Here is a 23,036-nt window from a genome sequence, read left to right on the forward strand (position 1 = left end):
TGTCCATCTCAGGACAACTTGAGCCGGCCCCTAGCCAATTGTGATAGGTTAAGCCTAGGGATGCAAGCGGTTCGGATTTCATATCACAAAATACATTGGGGAGTCGGATCAGATCGGATCCGGAACAGCCAAAATTTGCAAAAACACCTTTCTTGAATCCGATCAGTTTGCAACCCTAGTTAAACCACACACACACAACTTTAGTAAACAAAATGGAGCTAGCTGAAATAGAATTCACAGATATTCATTACTCTATTGGTTCCATTCCACCAGAAAGTTTGTGCCCATCCGAATTTTCCACCAAGGCTTTGATACAAGCTGCTCTCATTGCAACCAAGTTTGCAACGTCTAAATACCATGCCATGACATTGTATAAACATGGTTTAAACATGATAAGATAATGATATAACAATTAAATGCTATTTGTTGATAATTTTAACAGGCAAGGTTCATCCACCTTTTATTCCATGATTAAAACAGGTGTTGCCACAGAAGCAGGTCACTTGGGAATTAACCAAGGATTAAAAGAAGACAGTTGTATAGGGAAAAACTAAACCCTGGTTCAAGAAGACAAGTACCCAACCCAAGAGGGAAAAACCAGGGAAGAAAGAAAGAAATTTCACTAATATTCCACTTGTTCACACAAAAACTACAATTCACACACATACATATACGCATTGGAGTCCTTTCTACATACTTCTAACATTATTATAATAACTTTTGGGCCTTCTTCTCATAGGCCTCAATACTAACTAGTATATATATTCTAATTACCCAGTAATGACCCACTATGCATTTACCCTCCATAACCTACTACATGCATAACCCATGTAACTCATAAACTCTTTACATTTCACTAATATGCCATAAATACAAAACCATTGCAAGGCTTCATATGTACCACTATGTGGTCGAGTGACCACCACATATTCACTCTTTTCCCATGTCTATGCTAAACATGCATTATTATGTAAATGCGGAGATTGCTACTGAAATCTCTACACTTGACATATTGACCAAAATGTGCAAAACACATAACATGAAAAATATGAAAATTGACTTTGACAAAGCACAAAAGAAGCACACATCAGTATTCAACAAGCTGCTCCAGCCAACTTAATGACACTATGCTTGTCATGAAAGAACTGAAGAGTAGAAGTTCCAATAAAAGCTACATACTGAGACTTGTTTAATAGAACTTATTCAAACGCTTCTTTTGTACAGAATATTCCTGCTAGAAGAAAGAAATAAACTCGGATCTCAGTCGACCCATATAATCCAGAAGATGCAGAATGAGCAAATTTCAACAGCACTGTTTGGACTACAGAAAGGAAAAACAAATGCTCATCCACTTTTTCTGATCAGTTCAAAATTCTACAGCTACAATACTTCAAACACATATCAGGAATTCACACTATGAAGTCTAATCGACAAAGTAAGATGAAGAATTAGGAGAATAAAAAAGGACTGGGAAGACCAATCCAAGTTTCAACCAACATGATTATACGGCCCAGTTCAGAGATTGTTGCATTTGTTCTCCAGTTGATGGTGATACATTAAATGGCACTGCCTGTATAACTATTATGTGTGGCAACAGCAATCTTTCTTTTGAACTAGTAGTGCTCAGAATGCAGCTTGTGCATCCAAAGAGAATCTGACACAAGTAAAATATATGACAATCAACACATAGCTGAAGTTGAAGAAACCATGATTGAAAAGCTCTATTTGTCAGTATGTGAGAATATAGATAAGAAAAAAAGGAACAAGTGAGCTTCCACATGCTTGCACAATTAGGTGCCTAACCAATACATCAAAAGGTCCTAGGGTGATTTATAAAGTCAAGCCCTTAAGCTACCAAGATCCTAACAATCCACCATGCTCCACAGCCGACATCCTCGGTAGCCCCACTATAGGATGGCTCTCACTCTGGCTTTAACTCCAGGTAGCCTTTTCTACTTTTGGCAGATCTCACTCTGGTCCAGGTAGCTCTCTTCTTCTTACATCGCCCCTTTAAGAATCGAACTTGAGACGTGGTGCTTTCTCCAATTCCAAAAGCTAAGTGCCTAATCAATATACATAAAGGCCCTAGGGTAATCAAGATGCGTAAAATAGAGCACTTAAACCAGCAAGATCATAACACACACACACTTGCGCACACACACAAGTTCCAGTTCATTCCTAAAACATGCAAACTGGGCTTCTTCATTTTTTAAGTTCAAACTGTTATGCTTGTTCAACAAAAGCTTTCTTGATACAACAGAAACCTTGCTCGGTGACTTTTCTTGGAGCTTCTTGATGAACTGACAACAATCAATAGCGATTTGCAAATTTCCAAAGAAATAAACATTTCGATTCCTAATGGGAGATAAGTTGTGCCAAAGACAGGCTAGTAGCACAAATTCCAAAACCATTCATCCATGATTCTCAGTTCATTCGTTATGGAAATTTACTTATGAAGAATGTATTTCAAAGTCTTGAGCTCAAATTTAACCCCGCCAATGAGGACTTCGTGTACGGGATCCCATTAATTAGCCTTAGGGAAGAAAGAGAGGGAACCTAGCATTCCTTTCCTAAACATATCCAATCACTTGCATCATCTAATTTTGCATTGGTGTTATCTCGGATGTGGGAAGTGTTAGAATAAAAAACAGTATCATGATGCAAATCAGATTACAATATAACATGATATGCACGTTAAACCATTGATTCAAACCGTAACAGGGTTCAAGCATGTCATGTTCCGTTTTAAACCAAAATCCAAAAGACAACAAATCAAACAGATGCATAAAACAGAATAAGAACAAGAAAAACATGTTAATATTCTGCAATAGGCTAAGGCGTATAAAAATACTCCCCTTAGAAAAGATTTGCATCCACATACGGTGCAAAAAGAGTCTTGCGTTCTTTCCTAGGATACAATAGCCTCGACGATCTGGATCGTTGCACTCCGATGGTAGATCACCTTTTGAAAACGACTTTTGTGAACGACTGCTGCAGAACTCCCCTTTTCAGAAACACCCACAGGAAAGCAAGAGAGAGCAGAGAGAGAAAAAAACAAAATCTCGAGTCACTAGCGTCGCTTTAACCACAACCCTCTAACCATGTTTTAAAATCCCTAAACGGATACTAAAACGTGGAAGAGATCTGTTACTTGTTACGAAGTAACGTGACCCATCAACAGAATGATCCGTTATCCATTTCTCTTTTACCTTTATTTAATTCAAATAAAATAATTAATGCGAGACAAAAAGAACATTGGACTTAGATAAATGAATATGGCCCTAAAGGGCCAATTACCCAAACCTGAACCGGCTCGGCACGGCGGGCGCGCGCATGTGGTTACCATACCATCTCCTTATTCTTTGAAACAAGTGATTGAATCACCAAGTAAGATATAAACCCCACCACCATTTTGTGATTCTTCAATATAAGACTATTCCACATCATCAAAGTCCAAAAAGTACTCTATAAAGGGAGTGGTCCCCAAATTGCTTTCTTCTTTGAATTATTTATTCATCTCTTCCCACATCCAACATTCCTCACAAATTCAAAGAAAGAAAACAAGAGGAAACAAAGATGCAAGATAGAGTAATCCGAAGCAGGACATATCATGCTTTCAGTAATGGTACCTTCTGGTTTGAACCACTACCTTAGTTGGCTAACTTTACCCCCACAGAAATAAAGTAAACTAAAATCTTAAACTTGAACCTTTGGTGTAAAAGTATCAATTTCAGCTACAACACCTTTCTAGAGTAATCAGGAGAAAAGATACAGATACATAGTATCACATTAAGAAGGTGTTATCCAGTTCACCCTACAGTTTGTTATTACCACATTGAACCTACATTGTGAGATTTCCACTGAGATAGGTAGGGTTGCCACTGTAGATGAACTACTGATGAGTTTCAGTCTCATCCCCTCTCTGGATTTCAGGATTAATGACTTATCTAGTTCTTTTGTTAATGGATCAGCTGTGTTATCTTTGGATCCAACATAGTCCACAACAACCACTAACTGAGACACCAGTTCCCTTACAGATTTTATTATGACTTGGATGTGTCTTCTCTGTTTTTTATTATATTTTGTGTTTTTAATCTTTGCAATTATGGTCATATTATCACAATGCACAGATATCGCAGGAATTTGTTTGCTCATTAAATGTTCCTCTAGAAGTCCCTTTAACCATTTAGCTTCCATTCCTATGATATCTAAAGTACAGAGCTCAACTTCAAAAGTAGACCTGACAAGATGGTCTGTTTTACTGACTTCCAGGCGACTGCGCCGCCACCCAAGGTAAATACATACCCTGTTAAGCCATGACTCCCAGAGTTCATGCCTATCCAGCTCGCATCACTATATCCCTCAAGAACGGTCGGGAATCTCTTATAATGAAAACTCAAGAAAATAGTTCTTTTCAGGTACCTAAGTACCATGTCCAATGCCTTCCAATGAGTACGATTTGGACAACTTGTGTATCTACTTAATTTTGTCACAGATAATGAGATATTCGGTCTCGTGCAATTCGCAAGATACATCAAACTTACAATAATCTGAAAATACCTTAATTGAGACACAGAAACACCAGACGTATTCTTATAAAGAGGAGTAGAAGGGTCATATTGAGTTGCTACAGATCTTCCTTTGTCATACCCAAATTTCTTAAGTACTTTCAGATCAACATAATGAGATTGAGAAATAGCTATTTCATCAGCTGAACGAGTCAGCTTTAAGCCTAAGATCACATTTGCAATACCCATATCCTTCATATCAAATTTACTACTAAAAAACGACTTCGCCTCATTCACAATTCTCATATTGGAACCAAACAATAGAATGTCATCTACATACAGGCATAAAATGACACATGCATCACTTTTAACTTTGCAATAAACACACTTATCAGATTCATTGTCAACAAAGCCAAATGATAAAATAACTTTATCAATTTTTTCATGCCATTATTTAGGGGCTTGTTTTAGTCCATGACTCCATATAATGACTTAACAAGTCTACAAACTTTATTTTCATTATCAGGAGCCACAAAACCCTCAGGATCCATATAGATCTCTTCTTCAAGATCGCCATGCAAAAAGGTGGTCTTTACGTCCATTTGATGGACCGAGAGATCATAAATAGAAGTAAGTGCAATAAGCACCCTAATTGTGGTAATCCAATTAACCAGAGAATAGGTGTCAAAATAATTTATTTCTTCCTTTTGTTTGAACCACTTATGACAACCAATCTAGCCTTGTACTTATCAATGGATCCATCTGTGAAAGTATCTCCAACAAGATACTAATATCAAGACCTTAATATTCTTGATATTGAACCCACCACGAAAGCACAATAAGAACACTTGTGCACAAAAAGCACAACCCACAAATAACTCACAAATGCACAAAGGCATAAAATAATGGAATCAATTTATTGAGAACTTGGGCTTTGACTCAAAGCCATGAAGAAATACAAAGGGGAGAACCCCTATTTATAACATCACTAAAGGGGGCCTTGGAGGGGCTCCACCCATAGTCGTTGGAGCCCCTCCAACGGTCACAAATGTGACCGTTGGAGAGGGCCCAACGACTATGTTGGTGGCCCCCCCCAAGGTACCTTTTAGGTACAAATCCAAAAAAGAAATAAAAAGAACAAAAATAAAAGAAACATAATTACAGTCACATCCGAAAAGTGAATGTGCGCAAAAATAGGGAAAAGACTAAACTACCCTTATGACACAATAAATAGAAATATATATTTTATATATATATTTGAGTAGATACATATACATATATATTAATATATGTATATGTATTACCATATATATATAAAATATATATATTACATAATATGATTAATGTACATAATTTAACACCCCCCCTCAAACTTAGGGCAGGATGACCGAGAGTTTGCTAAGAAGGAAGTTGAAGCGCGGAGCACACAAGGCTTTAGTGAAGAAGTCTGCCAACTGATACTCGGACGTGACATATGGAAGGTCAATGATTCCTTGGAGATACGCCTCTCGAACATAGTGACAGTCCATCTCGATATGTTTAGTCCGCTCATGAAAAGTGTGATTTTTAGCAATATAAATCGCACTTTTGTTGTCACAGCAAAGCTTGGTAGGCCCTTCAATTTTGATTCCCATATCTTCCAGCAACTGATGAATCCAAACAATTTCCATGGTAGTAGTTGCCATGGCACGATATTCAGCTTCAGTTGATGATAGAGATACCTTTTGCTGCTTCTTGCATCTCCATGAGATCAATGAGTCTCCTAAGAAAACACAAAAACCAGTGGTGGAGTGACGGTTATTTGGGTCACCTCCCCAATCAGAGTCAGTATAAGCAATTAATTTTAACTCAGAACAGGAAGACAAAAAAACTCCCTTATTAATAGTGTGCTTTAGGTATCTCACGACACGCAAGATAGCACCCATGTGAACAGAAGTTGGTGCATGCTGAAATTGGCTTGCCGTATGCACCGCATGTGAGATATCGGGTCTGGTGATACTTAGATACATCAACGAGCCTACTAGTTGCCTGTAGGGAGTAGGATCGGAGAGAGGAACACCATCATCAATCTTCATTTTTGCTCCTACTATAACAGGAGTTTCACAAACTTTATCATCTGTAATACCTGACCTGTCAATAATCTCAGATGCAAGCTTAGTTTGAGACAAAAAGTACCCTCTATGAGAGTATGCAACCTCAATACCCAGAAAATAAGTTAAGAAACCCAAATCAGACATTTCAAACTTATCCTTTAATATGGACTTTATGCTTTTAATCCCTTTAGAATCACTCCCAGTAATAAGCATGTCATCCACATATAGCAACAGAATAACAATCCCTGCATTAGACTTTCTAACAAACAAAGCAGTATCAGTAAAGCATGATGAAAAACCATTATCTAACATTACAGAGTTAAACCTATCATACCAAGCTTTGGGAGCTTGTTTTAAACCATACAGTGCTTTCCGAAGACGAAGCACTTTCCCTTTAGGATACTCCATTCCAGGAGGAACATCCATATATACTTCTTCGTTTAGATCTCCGTTTAAAAACGCATTCTTAACATCCATCTGATAGATGTTCCATTTGTTTATTGAAGCAACAGTTATAAGACATCGGACGGTGACCATCCGAGCAACGGGGGCAAAAGTCTCCTCATAATCAATCCCATATTTTTGACCATACCCTTTTGCAACTAAGCGGGCCTTATATCTCTCAAGAGACCCATCACACTTAGTTTTGACTTTAAACACCCATCTACACCCTATTGCTTTCTTATCTTTAGGAAGGTCTTGAAACTCCCAGGTTCTTGCTTTCTTTAGGGCTTCAAGTTCATTGTTCATAGCAACTATCCATTCTGGGTATTTACGTGCTTCCTCAAAATCCCTAGGTTCTATGTACGAGTGAATGACGCTTAGACATGCTCTATATTTTGGTGAAAAAGACTCATATGAGATGAACCTAGAAGGGGGTTTTCTTGATCTTTCGGTCCTACGAAGATTTCCTTCACTTGAAGGGGTAGACTCACTATCATATCTTTCGAGAGCACTTCTAAAAGTACTCCTATCTCTATGAGAGTAGGTTATAGGATCTCTATGTGGTTCTTCATTAATGGATTGATCAGTATGAGATTCAACATTTAGATTTGTTTCATCATCGCTAGTATCATCATCTTCAGTTAACAAATCAAACAGAAAAGAATAATCTATATTCTCATCATTAGTTTCAAGTTTTTCGAAACCACTAACATTTTCCAAGAAGCTTACATTTCTGAAAACATAAAGTTTATCACTCTTAACATCATAACAGCGAAAACCTTTATGAGTTTCAGAGTAACCAAGAAAGGCACAAGGAATGGCCTTAGGGGAGAGTTTGTCATTTTTATCAGTAAGGACAAAACATTTACATCCAAAAACCCTTAACCTGCTATAATCAGGTTCTTTTTCGTATAATTTTTCAAACGGGGAAATCTTGTTCAAGTTTTTAGATGGAAGTCTATTTATGAGATAGACAGAGGTAAGAGCAGCCTCCGCCCAGAGTTTTTCGGTATATTTTGAGAAATGAGCAAGGTTCGTGTGGTTTCAATAATATGCCTATGTTTCCGTTCAGCCAACCCATTTTGTTGGGGGGTTTTGGGACAAGATTTTTGATGAAGAATTCCATAGTTTTCAAGATAGCTTTTAAATTCATTGGAAAGGTATTCGCCACCTGAATCAGTTCTAAAAATTTTCAAATTTCCATTGAATTGATTTAAAACCATCATATGAAATGTTTTGAAAGTTGAAAAAACTTCATATTTATGTTTAAGAAAATATATCCAACTAAACCTAGTGAAATCATCCACAAAGATAACATAGTACGAAAAACCTCCCTTGGATATCACCGGAGCTGGACCCCATACATCGGAGTGAACGATTTCAAAAGGTTTTGTTGTAAACATGGATCTTTGAGGAAAAGGAAGACTTCTCATTTTTCCAAGAATACATTCATTACAAACAAAATTTTCATTACAAAGATTCTTAACAAAAGGCAAATAAGAGATTTTAACAATGTTGGGATGACCCAATCTCTTATGCCATACATGAATATCTTTGTTTTGAGCAACATTACAAAATTGATTCTTGGGAATTTTAAGAAAATCAACATAGTAGAGGTCTCCTCTCCTAGAGCCTTCCCCAATGAATTTCCCGGACTGGCGATCCTGTATCCAACATTTATTAGAAGAGAACTTTATATCGCAACCATAGTCCGAGAGTTGAGAAACGGAAAGTAAATTTAAGTTTAGTTTTGGAATAAAACGAATTTTTGGGATAAAAAAATCTTGTTTTTCAAAATTACCCATTCCTTTAATTTCAAGAGGGGTTCCATCCGCCGTTGAGACAAAAGATGGAAGGCGATTTTCAGAATAATTAGAGAGAAAATAATGACTTGGAGTCATATGAAACGAAGCACCAGAATCAAGTAGCCAAGATGTCTTACCAAGAGAGGAAGAAGATGACATGGCGGCTCCAGAAGTGCCTCCTTTGAGAAGAGGTTGAAGAGCATCCATAATTTGATGAAGCGAAAGAGGTTCATTCGATGTTGAAGGCCGTTCCTCCGATTGGGATGCTAAAGCCGCGGCGAGGAATTTCTTCCATTTAGGACAATTTGGTTTGATATGTCCCGGTTCTTTACAAAAATGGCAAGTTAATTTGCTATAATCTCTCTTGCCATATCGATCATTTTGCCCTTGATTTTTGAAATGGGGCGGTTTGTAGGTCTTCAAATTATTACCGGGTCTTGACACGGCATTGACCACTTCATAGTCATTTTGAGAAGGTGTAGCAAGAATGCTTGGGTTATTTTTACTAATCCCCATACGTGTTTCCTCACCACTTAGCTTGGTGATGACATCTTCAATAGATGGGGAGGTAAAAGCCGATAGAAGGGAGGACCGAATTTGCTCAAATTCGGGTCTAAGACCATTTAAGAAGTTGAAGAAACGATCTTCCTCAAGTTGTTTGTGCCTTAACTCAATAGCTTCTCCACTCCATTTTGGTTCGAGCATGGCAAGCTCGTCCCAAATAGATGATAATTCGGCAAAATATTCCCGAATAGATAAATCATTTTGTTGAAGAGTCAAGGCTTTCTTTTGGAGGTAGTATTTGTGAGACAAGTCCCTTGACGTATACATTTTTTCAAGGTATAACCAAGCTTCGGAGGCTCTTTTAAATTTGATGATGTTGGCATTGATCTTGGTTTCAACGGACGAAAAAATCCAAGACAAAATTTTGAAGTTCTTCATTTCCCACTCATCATGCCTTTTGGAATATTCTTCTAAGGCCTTTTGTCTATCTTCTCCTTCAAGAATTTTGATTTCCCCTTTCTCTATAATAGAAAGCTTGGGTTCGGGTTCCGATATGGATCCTTGAACATAACCCCAAAGACCTTTTCCTTTGATGTGGGCTTCCATGTTGCCGGCCCAAACATGGTAGTTTGAACCACTAAGTTTAAAACCAAGAGAGAAGTGGGAGTCTTTTTCACCCATTATGGAGAAGAGAAGATGAAAAATAAAGCGTACCTTAACGGATTTTCAACCTTTTCTTGACAAAAGTTGCTTCTAAAATATTGCCCGGAGCAAATGCTTTACTCAAAAACTTCACTAGCTTGAGGGCACGATTTTCGAGGTGCTTCACAAGAGGCGAAATACACGATCTTCTTTCTTCCAACGAGGCTCTGATACCATGTGAAAGTATCTCCAACAAGATACTAATATCAAGACCTTAATATTCTTGATATTGAACCCACCACGAAAGCACAATAAGAACACTTGTGCACAAAAAGCACAACCCACAAATAACTCACAAATGCACAAAGGCATAAAATAATGGAATCAATTTATTGAGAACTTGGGCTTTGACTCAAAGCCATGAAGAAATACAAAGGGGAGAACCCCTATTTATAACATCACTAAAGGGGGCCTTGGAGGGGCTCCACCCATAGTCGTTGGAGCCCCTCCAACGGTCACAAATGTGACCGTTGGAGAGGGCCCAACGACTATGTTGGTGGGCCCCCCCAAGGTACCTTTTAGGTACAAATCCAAAAAAGAAATAAAAAGAACAAAAATAAAAATAAAAGAAACATAATTACAGTCACATCCGAAAAGTGAATGTGCGCAAAAATAGGGAAAAGACTAAACTACCCTTATGACACAATAAATAGAAATATATATTTTATATATATATTTGAGTAGATACATATACATATATATTAATATATGTATATGTATTACCATATATATATAAAATATATATATTACATAATATGATTAATGTACATAATTTAACACCATCTGGTTTTAACTTCTTCTTAAAGATCCATTGACACTCAATAGTAGAGTTACCAAGAGAAAGTCAACCAGTTTTCAAGTGTCATTAGAGACAATGGAGTCCATTTCACTCTTTATGGCTTCTTTCTTGCTTCAGGTGAAGCCATTGCATCTCGGAAAGTGGGAGGATCATCCTCGATAAGGTAAGTGATATAATCACTTCCCAAATCCTTGGTAATCTGTGGTCTCTTGCTTCTTCTTAGTTCAACCACTTCCTCGGACTCAGTTGGTCAAGATGGCTCAACCCCACATCTGTCATTTTTTCCACATGTTAAGGAATGAAACCAGAAGTTGAAGGTACATCTAAAGAAGAAAGATTTAGAAGTACACCAACTTTCATAAGAAATACATCTTCAAAAAATGTAGCTTCTCGAAGCTCAACAATAGAGTTTACATATGGTATGTCAGATATCTTAGACTTAATTTATAAGAACTTATAGGCATAGTTGTTCTCTACATAACCCCAAAAGACACCATCTACGGTTTTAAGACTCAGCTTCTTCCTGCTGTGTTTTGAGATAAGTACCTTTACAAGGCACTCCTACACTTTGAGGTTTTTTAAGTTAGCTTTCCTATTTCTCCAGAGTTCAAACGGGCTACTATCCTTATGCTTCTGGGAAACTCTATTCAGAATCCCCCACATATAGGTAGGTAATCCAGAACTCCCAAGTAAAGCATTTATCATGTCAGTTAGGGTTCTATTATTTCTTTTTGCAATCTCATTAGATTGAGGAGAATATGGAGCGGTAAACTCATGAACTATACCAACGGATTGACAATATTCATCAAGTTTGTTAGACATATATTCTCCTCCTTTATCAGACCTCAATCTTTTAAGTTTTCTACCAGTTTGTATTTCTACTTCATTCTTAAAAATAAGAAACTTATCAAAAAGCTTATCTTTTGATTTTAGCAGATACACATAACAATATTTAGTGTCATCATTTATAAAAGTGATAAAGTATTTTTTATGATTTCTAGTTAACACTCCATTAAACTCACAGATATCTGTGTGCACCAAATCCAATATTTCAGAATCTCTAACAATCGTATGAAATGATTTCCTACATTGTTTTGCTTGCACACAAATTTTATATTTTTTAGTTTTATCTATGCAATGTTAAGGAATTATTTTCAAATTCATCATGCGTTTTAAAGAATTAAAATTCACATGAATCAATCTATTACGCCACAAATCAGATGATTATATATTGTAAGCAAGATTAGACAATGAATAAAAAAATATATCATTCTCTAATTCATTACTGCAAACATGTTAAACACGAAGTTTAAACAAACCATCATCTAAATATCTTTTGCCAATAAATGTTCCAGAATGCAAAATAACAACTTTATTACATTTAAAGTTAAACTCATAACCCTCTCTAACTAAACATGAACTACTTAAAATATTCCTTCTAACTACATGCACATGGTGCACTCTGTGTAGAGATAGAACTCGTCCTAAAGAAAACCTCAGGTCCACGCGTCCAATCCCCAATACCTTTGCAGCCGTGGAGTTTCCCATAGTCACGGATCTGCCTGCAGCAGCCTAGTAAGAGACAAAACAGACTTATCAGAACAAACGTGCACATTAGCCCCAATGTCAATCAGCCACTCAGTTGACTCATAAACTTAATAGATTTAAGGGTTAACAAAAACATACCCAGCACTGGTCTCAACGACCTTAGTCACCATATTGACTTGAAGAGTATCATCTGAGGTCTTATGAGCTTTGGCCTTCTTGGAAGGACATTTCTTGGCCCAATGCCCAACCTGTCCACAGTTCAAATAATGTTTGTTCTTTGTCTTTTTTTGGATTTTGGCCTTAGGTTTGAATTGGTTTTTCATTGCAGGTTTCGCTTTTTTGGCTCTTGCCTTTAAAAGATCTGGTCATCATATTCACTTTAGGTTGTTCAGTTGGCATCACAACTTGTTTCTGACTCCTATGCTCTTCCACAATGGCTATGACTACCATAAGATCATTCAGGGAAATCTTTCCTCTGCGGTGCTTGAGAGACATGCCAAAGTCTACCCAAGACTTAGAAAAATTTTTCACGATAGTCATGACTTGAAACTTCTCAGGAAGTTTCATATCGGTCTCAGCCAAACTATGAAGTAATAGCAGAAACTCATGTGTCTGTTCATTGACTAACTTACTCTCAACCATTTGATACTTCAGACACTTGGCAATCAAGTCCTTGGTCTTCGGTATTGTAGTTTTTGTCAAGTTGATCCCATAGAGTTTTAGCAGTGGTAGAGAAGGAACTGTATATGTCGAACAAAGTATTGGACAGAGCCAACAGAATGCAACTATGACATATACCATCATTCTCTTTCCACTCTACAATCGCAGTAACAGTGGCGAGATCAGGATCAGAAATTGTAGGGCATTCAAACTCAAGAACAGAAATCAAGCCTATAGTCGTGAACCATATTTTCATACGTTGTTGCCAACGCTTGAAATTCTGACCGGCAAACTTTTCAGGCATACCGGACATGTCTACTTTCGGTATAAAACTAGATGAAATCGACATGCTTAGATTCTTCTTTAAGACTGTTACAATAAAAAACAATATCATGATGCAAATCAGATTACAATACAACATGATATGCACGTTAAACCATTGATTCAAACTGTAACAATGGTTCAAGCATGTCATGTTCCGTTTTAAACCAAAATTCAGAAGACAACAAATCAAATAGATACATAAAACAAAATAAGAACAAGGAAAACATGTTAATATTCTGCAATAGGCTAAGGCGTATAAAAATAGTCCTCTTAGAGAAGATTCACCCCCACATACGGTGCAAAAAAGGTCCGGCGTTTTTCTCAAGGATACAATAGCCTAGGCGATCTGGATCGTTGCACTCCGATGATAGATCACCCTTCGAAAACGACCTCTGTGAACAACTGTTGCAGAACTCCCCTTTTCGAGAAACACCCACAGGGAAGCAAGAGAGAGAAAAAAACAAAATCTCGAGAGTCACTAGCTTCTCTGTAACTGCAACCCTCTAACCACGTTTTATAATCCCTGAATGGATACTAAAATGTAGAAGAGATCTGTTACCTGTTACGTGACCCATCAACGAAATGATTCGTTATCCATTTCTCTTTTACCTTTATTTAATCTAAATAAAACAATTAATATGGGACAAAAAAAACATTGGACTTAGATAAATGGATATGGCCCTAAAGGGCCAATTACCCGAACCGGCTCGGCGGGCACGTGTGTGTGGTTACCATACCATCCCCCTGTTCTTTGGAACAAGTGATTGAATCACCAAGTATGATATAAATCCCACCAACATTTTGTGATTCTTCAATATGTGACTATTCCACGTCATCAAAGTCTAAAAAGTACTTCATAAAGAGAGTGGTCCCCAAATTGCTTTCTTCTTTGAATTATTTATTCATCTGACTCAGATGAATAAATAATTCAAAGAAGAAAGCAATTTGGGGACCACTCTCTTTATGGAGTACTTTTTAGACTTTGATGACGTGGAATAGTCACATATTGAAGAATCACAAAATGTTGGTGGGATTTATATCATACTTGGTGATTCAATCACTTGTTCCAAAGAACAGGGGGATGGTATGGTAACCACACACGCGGGCGTGCCCGCTGCGCTGTGCCGGGTTCGAGTTCAGGTTCGGGTAATTGGCCCTTTAGGGCCATATCTATTAATCTAAGTCCAATGTCCTTTTTGTCTCGCATTAATTGTTTTTATTTGGATTAAATAAAAGAGAAAAGAGAAAATGGTTAACAAATCGTTCCCTTGACGAGTCACGTCACTTCGTAATAGGTAACAAATCTCTTTTACGTTTTAGTATCCATTCAGGGATTATAAAACGTGGTTAGAGGACTGCGGTTACATAGACGCTAGTGACTCAAGATTTTGTTTTTCTCTCTTCCTGCTCTCTCTTGCTTCCTTGTGGGTGTTTCTTGGAAAGGGGAGTTCTGCAGCAGTCGTTCACAGAGGTTGTATTCGAAGGGTGATCTACCATCGGAGTACAACGATCCAGATCGTCGAGGCTATTGTATCCTTGGAAAGAACGTCATACTCTTTTTGCACCGTATGTGAGGGCGAATCTTCTCTAAGGAGAGTATTTTTATACGCCTTAGCCTATTGCAGAATATTAACATGTTTTCCTTGTTGTTCTTATTCTGTTCTATGCATCTGTTTGATTTGTTGTCTTCTGGATTTTGGTTTAAAACGGAACATGACATGCTTGAACCCTGTTACAGTTTGAATCAATGGTTTAACGTGCATATCATGTTGTATTGTAATGTGATTTGCATCATGATATTGTTTTTTATTCTAACAGTCTTAGAGAAGAATCTTAGCATGTTGATTTCATCTAATTTTATACCGAAAATAGACATGTCCGGTATGCCTGAAAAGTTTTTCGGTCAGAATTTCAAGCGTTGGCAACAACGTATGAAAATCTGGTTCACGACTATAGGCTTGATTTCTGTTCTTGAGTTTGAATGCCCTACAGTTTCTGATATTGATCCTGATCTCGCTACTGTTACTGCGATGGTAGAGTGAAAAGAGAAGGATGATATATGTCGTGGTTGCATTTTTTTGGCTTTGTCCAACACTTTGTTCGACGTATACGGTTCCTACTTTATCACTGCTAAAGCTCTAAGGGATCAACTTGACAAAAAGTACAATACCGAATACCAAGGTCATGAGAAGTACTCGGTTGCCAAGTTTCTGAAGTATCAAAATGGTTGAGGGCAAGTTGGTCACTAAACAAGTCATGACTATCGTGGAAAAATTTCCTAAGTCTTGGGTAGACTTTGGCATGTCTCTCAAGCACCGTAGAGGAAAGATTTTCCTGAATGATCTTATGGTAGCCATAACCATTGAGGAAGAACATAGGAGTCACAAAAAGTTGTGATGTCAACTGAACAACCTAAAGTGAATATGATGACCGAATCTTTTAAAGGCAAGAGCAAAAAAGCGAAACCTGCAATGAAAAACTAATTCATACCTAAGGCCAAAATCTAGAAAAAGACAAAGAACAAACATTGTTGGAACTGTGGACAGGTTGGGCACTGGGCCAAGGAATGTCCTTCCAAGAAGGCTAAGGCTTATGGGACCACAGATGGTACTCCTTAAGTCAATATGGTAACTGAGGTCGTTGGGTCTAGTGTTGAGTATGTTTCTGTTAACCCTCAAATCTATCATGTTTATGAGCTAACTGAGTGACGAGTTAACACTAGAGCTAATGTGCACGTTTGTGCTGATAAGTTTGTCTTTGTCTCTTACCAGACTGCTGCAGGCAGATCCGTGACTATGGGCAACTCCACGGTTGCAAAGATGTTGGGGATTGGACGCGTGGACCTGAAGTTTTCTTTAGAACGAGTTCTATCTCTACACAGAGTGCACCACGTGCATGTAATTAGAATGAATATTTTAAGTAGTCCATGTTTAGTTAAAGAGGGTTATGAGTTTAACTTTAAATGTAATAAAGTTGTTATTTTGCATTCTTGAACATTTATTGTGGAACATTTATTGGCAAGGGATATTTAGATAATGATTTATTTAAACTTCGTGTTGAACATGTTTGCAGTAATGAATTAGAGAATGATATTTTTTTTGATTCATTGTCTAATGTTGCTTACAATATAAAATCATCTGATTTGTGGCGTAATAAATTGATTCATGTGAATTTTAATTCTTTAAAACACATGATAAATTTGAAAATAATTCCTTAACATTGCATAGATAAAATTAAAAAATATAAAATTTGTGTGCAAGCAAAATAATGTAGGAAATCATTTCATACGATTGTTAGAGATTCTGAAATATTGGATTTGGTGCACACAAATATCTGTGAGTTTAATGGAGTGTTAACTAGAAATCATAAAAAATACTTTATCACTTTTATAAATGATGACACTAAATATTGTTATGTGTATCTGCTAAAATCAAAAGATAAGCTTTTTGATAAGTTTCTTATTTTTAAGAATGAAGTAGAAATACAAACTGGTAGAAAACTTAAAAGATTGAGGTCTGATAGAGGAGGAGAATATACGTCTAACAAACTTGATGAATATTGCCAAATATTGCCAATCCGTTGACATAGTTGATGAGTTTATCGCTCCATATTCTCTTCAATCTAATGAGATTGCAGAAAGACAGAATAGAACCTTAACTGACATGATAAATGCTCTACTTAGGAGTTCTAAATTACCTACCTATATGTGGTGGGTGCTCTGAATACGGCTTGCCATATTCTGAATAGAGTTTCCCAGAAACATAAGGATAGTAGCCCATTTGAACTCTAGAGAAATAAGAAAGCTAACTTAAAATACCTCAAAGTGTGGGGGTGCCTTACAAAGGTATTTGTCCCAGAGCACAACAGAAAAAAATTGGGTCCTAAAACCGTAGATGCTTTCTTTTGGGGTTATGTAGAGAACATCTATGCCTATAAGTTCTTAGTAATTAAGTCTGAGATATCTGGCATAGATGTAAACTCTATTGTTGAGCTTCGAAAAGCTACATTCTTTGAGGATGTATTTCTCATGAAAGTAAGTGTACCTCAGAATCTTTCTTCTTTAGATGTACCTTCAACTTCTGGTTTCATTCCCGAACATGTGAAAAAAATAACAGATGTGAAGGTTGAGCCATCTTGTTTTCACTCTAGACCAACTGAGTTCGAAGAAGTGGTTGAACCAATAAAGAGCAAGAGACCACAGATTACCAAGGATTTGGAAAGTGATTATATCACTTACCTTATCGAGGAGGATCCTCCCACTTTCCGAGATGCAATGACTTCACCTGAAGCAAGGCATTAGAAAGAAGCCATAAAGAGTGAAATGGACTCCATTGTCTCTAATGACACTTGAAAACTGGTTGACCTTCTCTTGATAGCTCTACTATTGAGTGCAAATGGATCTTTAAGAAGAAGTTAAAACCAGATGGATTCATTGATAAGTACAAGGCTAAATTGGTTGTCAAGTGGTTCAAACAAAAGGAAGAAATAGATTATTTTGACACCTATTCTCCGGTTATTTGGATGACCACAATTAATGTGCTTATTGCACTTACTTCCATTTATGATCTTTCGATCCATCAAATGAACGTAAAGATCACCTTTTTACACGGCGATCTTGAAGAAGAGATCTATATAGATCAACCCGAAGGTTTTGTGGCTCCTAGTAATGAAAAAAAAGTTTGTAGACTTGTTAAGTCATTATATGGACTAAAACAAGCCCTAAACAATGGCATAAAAAATTTAATAAAGTTATTTTATCTTTTGGCTTTGTTGACAATGAATCTGATAAGTGTGTTTATTGCAAAGTTAAAAGTGATGCATGTATTATTTTATGCCTGTATGTAGATGACATTCTATTGTTTGGTTACAATATGAGAATTGCGAATGAGGCGAAGTCGTTTCTTAGTAGTAAATTTGATATGAAGGATATGGGTATTGCAAATGTGATCTTAGGCTTAAAGCTGACTCGTTCAGCTGATGGAATAGCTATTTCTCAATCTCATTATGTTGAGAAAGTACTTAAGAAATTTGGCCATGACAAAGAAAGATCTGTAGCAACTCAATATGACCCTTCTACTCCTCTTTATAAGAATATGACAGGTGTTCTTGTGTCTCAATTAAGGTATTCTCAGATTATTAGAAGTTTGATGTATCTTGCGAACTGCACGAGACCGAATATCTCATTCTCTGTGACAAAATTAAGTAGATACACAAGTTGTCCAAATTGCACTCATTTGACGGCATTGGACAGGGTACTTAGGTACATAAAAAGAACTATTTTCTTGAGTTTACATTACAAGAGATTCACTGCCGTTCTTGAGGGATATAGTGATCCGAGCTAGATAGCCATAAACTCAGGGAGTTATGGCGTAACAGGATATGTATTTTTCTTGGGTGGCGGCGCAGTCGCCTGGAGGTCAGTAAAGCAGACCATCTTGTCACGTTCTACTTTTGAAGCTGAGCTATGTGCTTTAGATATCATAGAAATGTAAGTTGAATGATTAAAGGGACTTCTAGAGAAACTTCATTTAATGAGCAAACCAATTCCTGCGATAATTGTGACAATATGAACACAATTACAAAGATTAAAAGCACAAAATATAATAAAAAACAAAGAAAACACATCCAAGTCAGAATAAAATCTGTAAAGGAACTGGTGTCTTAGTTAGTGGTTGTTGTAGACTATATTGGATCCAAAGAGAACACAGCTGATCCATTAACGAAAGGACTAGATAAGTCATTAGTCCTGAAATCAAGAAAGGGGATGAGACTGAAACCCATCAGTAGTTCATCTACAGTAGCAACCCAACCTATCTGAGTGAAGATCTCACAAAGTAGGTTCAATGTGTTAATAACAAGTTGTAGGGTGAATTGGATAACACCTTCTTAATGTGATACCATGTATTTGTGTCTTTTCCCCTGATTACTTTGAAAATGTTTTGCAACTGCAAGTTAAGAAGAGTGAAAACTCTGAATGGGTTCAAATAGCAGTGAATCTCTGGAGAAGCCCACCTATGTGTGTGTGACTGTGTGGCCGCAGTTTAAGGAATTGGGTTATTCCTGAAGTCACAAATGAAACAGGATTCGGGCGCATGGTCATTAACGCGGCGTCACTAAAGATTACAACCAGAACCTTTATCATGTTATTGCTAATAGATACTCCTACACCAAAGGTTCAAGTTCAAGACTTTAGTTCACTTCATTATTGTGGGGGTAAAGTTAGCCAACTAAGGTAGTGGTTCAAACCGGAAGGTACTATTACTGAAAGCATGATATGTCCTGCTTCAGATTACTCCAGCTTGCATCTTTGTTTCCTCCTGTTTTCTTTCTTTTAATTTGTGGGAGAATGTTGGATGTGAGAAGAGATGAATAAATAATTCAAAGAAGAAAGCAATTTGGGAACCACTCCCTTTATGGAGTACTTTTTAGACTTTGATGATGTGGAATAGTCCCATATTGAAGAATCACAAAATGGCGGTGGGGTTTATATCCTACCTGGTGATTCAATCACTTGTTACAAAGAACAAGGGAATGGTATGGTAATCCCACACACGCACGCGCGCCCGCCGCACTGTGCCAAGCCGAGTCCGGGTTTGGGTTTGGGTAATTGACCCTTTAAGGCCATATCCATTAATCTAAATCCGATGTTCTTTTTGTCCCGCATTAAATTTTTTTTATTTGGATTAAATAAAAAGAAAAAGAGAAAATGGTTAACGGATCGTTTCGTTGACGGGTCACGTTACTTCGTAACAGGTAACGGATCTCTTCCACGTTTTAGTATTCGTTCAGGGATTATAAAACATGGTTAGAGGGCTGCGGTTACATAGACGTTAGTGACTCTCGAGATTTTATTTTTCTCTCTCCCTACTCTCTCTTGCTTCCCTGTGGGTGTTTCCCGAAAATGAGAGTTCTGCATTAGTCGTTCACAAAGATCGTTTTCGAAGGGTGATTTACCATCGGAGTGCAACAATCCAGATCGCCGAGGCTATTGTATCCTGGGAAAGAACGTCAGACCCTTTTTTGCACCGTATATGGGGGCGAATCTTCTCTAAGGAGAGTATTTTTTATATGCCTTAGCCTATTGCAGAATATTAACATGTTTTCCTTGTTGTTCTTATTCTGTTTTATGCATCTGTTTAATTTATTGTCTTCTGGATTTTGGTTTAAAATGGAACATGACATGCTTGAACCCTGTTACGGTTTGAATCAATGATTTAACGTGCATATCATGTTGTATTGTAATCTGATTTGCATCATGATACTGTTTTTTATTCTAACAGGTTCGTCTTCATCAGTTGTGTAGGTGCCTTTAACTGGGGGGCTCCGCAAGGGCTTGGGTGTCCGTGACCCCAAACAGGGTTTACCTCGCAGAGGGGGGCATTAAGTGACCCGGTTTTGGGTGAGGGTTCCTTGTCATTATAAAAAAAAAAAGAAAAACATCTCCCTCATATTCTCCCACTGTTTAAATATATACTCTGTACATTTTGTTTTTGCTTATGAAATCAAGCCCCTTAAATCAGGCATTCCTTCCATAGGTCCAAGTCTTCTTCTTGCCAATAGCACATCAATTAGTCTCACACAATCTACACACTGTATAATCACAATTGTATTCCTACTCTTATTCATCTACAACTAATTAAACTCAAACTCTGAGTGATACCATAAATAAACTCAGTTTCAGATAAAAAAATGCATTCATCAATCATCTCTACAAGAACATCGTTGCTACAACTACTACCACATTACCAATTAAGAGGGATTCCATAAAAGGGTGTTTGGATGCACCCACTTATCCAGAAATCTGGAATACTTAGTGGTATTATACTATGAACCACATATACCAAATCCCAACTTATCCCAGAGCATTCAAATCCTATTCTAACCATATACAGGAAAATCCAGGAAAAGGAAAAAGGAATTACCATACGAACACCCTGGGGAAGCTAGTCCTTCTTCCCAGAGAGCCGATCCATCCCTTCTTTTGCCTCCACAGACGAGGGATCGATCCGGAGCACCTCGGCGAAGGCCTCCCCGGCCTCGTCGACCATCCCTTTCCTCTCATAGCAAAACCCCAAGAGGCAGAACGCTCTGACGTTCTTGGGGCTGAGCTTCACAGCCTCCTGGAGGTCAGAAACCGCCGAATCGAGGTCGGAAACCACCGAGTCGAGCCGCCTCCGACGGACGCCACCCTGCGAGGACGGCGACGAGGGCGAGGAGCTCAGGAGCAGGTCGGCCCTCTTGTAGAGGGCGTCGCCCTTCTCCTGAGGGGAGAGGGACCGGACGGCGGGCGGGAGGAGGGCAGTGTCGAGGGAGCGAAGGGCGGCGGAGCGGTGGCCCTGGAGGTCGAGGGAGAGGGCCTTGAGGATGTGGGAGGCGGCGTCGCGCGGGTCGAGGGCGATGGCGCGGTCGGCCTCGTCGGCGGCGTCGCGAGCCAGCGAGAGCGCCGACGAGCGCGTCCCCGCGGCACGGGACCGGGCCAGGAGCTGCGCCCCCTGCACGAAGTGGTGCTTGGCCTGCGCCCTGGCGCGGCTCCGGACGGTCAGGAAGGAGGGAAGCCCTCTCCCCCGCAGCCACTTCATCAGCGCCGCCGCCGCCAGCATCAGCACCACCACCACCGCCTGCACCACGAGCTCCATGGTTGTCCCCATCTCTCTCCTTCTCTTCTTCCCCTTCTTACACTGTTTGCAACGCTCAGTCTTCGACTCTATTATTTGTAAGGACGGCGCTTTCGAGACAATGTGTAGAAAAGTAAGGTCAGGACACATGATATAACAATTAATTGCTATTTGTATAATTTTAACAGGCAAGGTTCACCCACCTTTTATTCCCTGATTAAACAGGTGTTGCCACAGAAGCAGGTCACTTGGGAATTAACCCAGGATTAAAAGAAGACTTATATTCTTCAGGTATTTTAATTGGACTGGTAAACATAATGGGTATTGATTCAAACAACCAGCACCTTGAGGTACCCTATACCCACAAAGAGTACACTCACATCCCTGTAGGTTTGTGAGTAGGGGTGTCAATGGGTCGGGTTTGACCCAACCCCAAAGGGTTCGACTAATATATGAAGTCGGGTATGGTTTGTTAAATTTCATACCAGACCCAGGCCCAACACGAGTTGTAACTAAGATCCATAAATTTTCAATATAAAAAAGATAAAAAATATTATTTCACCCATTATGGTTCGGGTCTGTTCATGTAATTCTTATAAGATCCAGGTATTGTTTCTCTTAAGGTGGATTTGATTGAACTCAAGTTCAGACCTGGTACCATCATCTCAAATCATGTATGAGTCTAAACCAAACCCGACCCATTGACACACCACCCCCTATCGGTGAGTCATGCAATGTCACATGTTTTCACCGCAGGCCTCAATAAGGTGTTTTGTTTTTACAAAAAATAACCATACTAAACTTTTAAAATGGTGTGCCTCCACCTAGCAATTTGACAAAATTTCTTGCATATCAAAAAAAGCCAATGCTCAACTTTTTTAAGATAATTTTGCCCTTTATACATGCCAAATTGATGAGGTTTGTAAGATATATAGGTATACTATAGAAAGTTCACAACCTTTCAATAAAAAAGAGATGATGTGAACATCCATAAATACAGTATGATATTCACAAATACAATACAACATTTACAA

At 38.2% G+C, this 23,036-nt stretch overlaps 1 protein-coding gene across 2 annotated transcripts; it reads right to left on the minus strand.

The window, feature by feature from the left end:
• Positions 1-1,159: 1,159 nt before the first annotated feature.
• On the minus strand, positions 1,160-22,123 carry LOC149841806 (uncharacterized). Of its 2 annotated transcripts, XR_016430732.1 has the most exons (3): positions 21,310-22,121; positions 1,856-2,063; positions 1,160-1,654 (listed from the first exon to the last, which is right to left on the minus strand). XR_016430732.1 is itself a non-coding variant. In XM_089998703.1 (2 exons), the coding sequence occupies exon 1, from the start codon at positions 22,033-22,035 to the stop codon at positions 21,331-21,333; it is 705 nt and encodes a 234-aa protein (XP_089854829.1). In that variant the 5' UTR covers positions 22,036-22,123; the 3' UTR covers positions 1,160-1,654; positions 21,310-21,330. The 2 variants fall into 2 exon arrangements, 1 of the variants encoding a protein (XP_089854829.1); XM_089998703.1 differs by lacking the exon at positions 1,856-2,063 and having other exon boundaries at positions 21,310-22,123.
• Between the last annotated feature and the right edge of the window lie 913 nt (positions 22,124-23,036).

Source organism: Nuphar pumila, chromosome 3, assembly GCF_984573655.1.
Source record: "Nuphar pumila chromosome 3, dmNupPumi1.hap1.1, whole genome shotgun sequence".
Classification (NCBI taxonomy): Eukaryota; Viridiplantae; Streptophyta; class Magnoliopsida; order Nymphaeales; family Nymphaeaceae; genus Nuphar; species Nuphar pumila.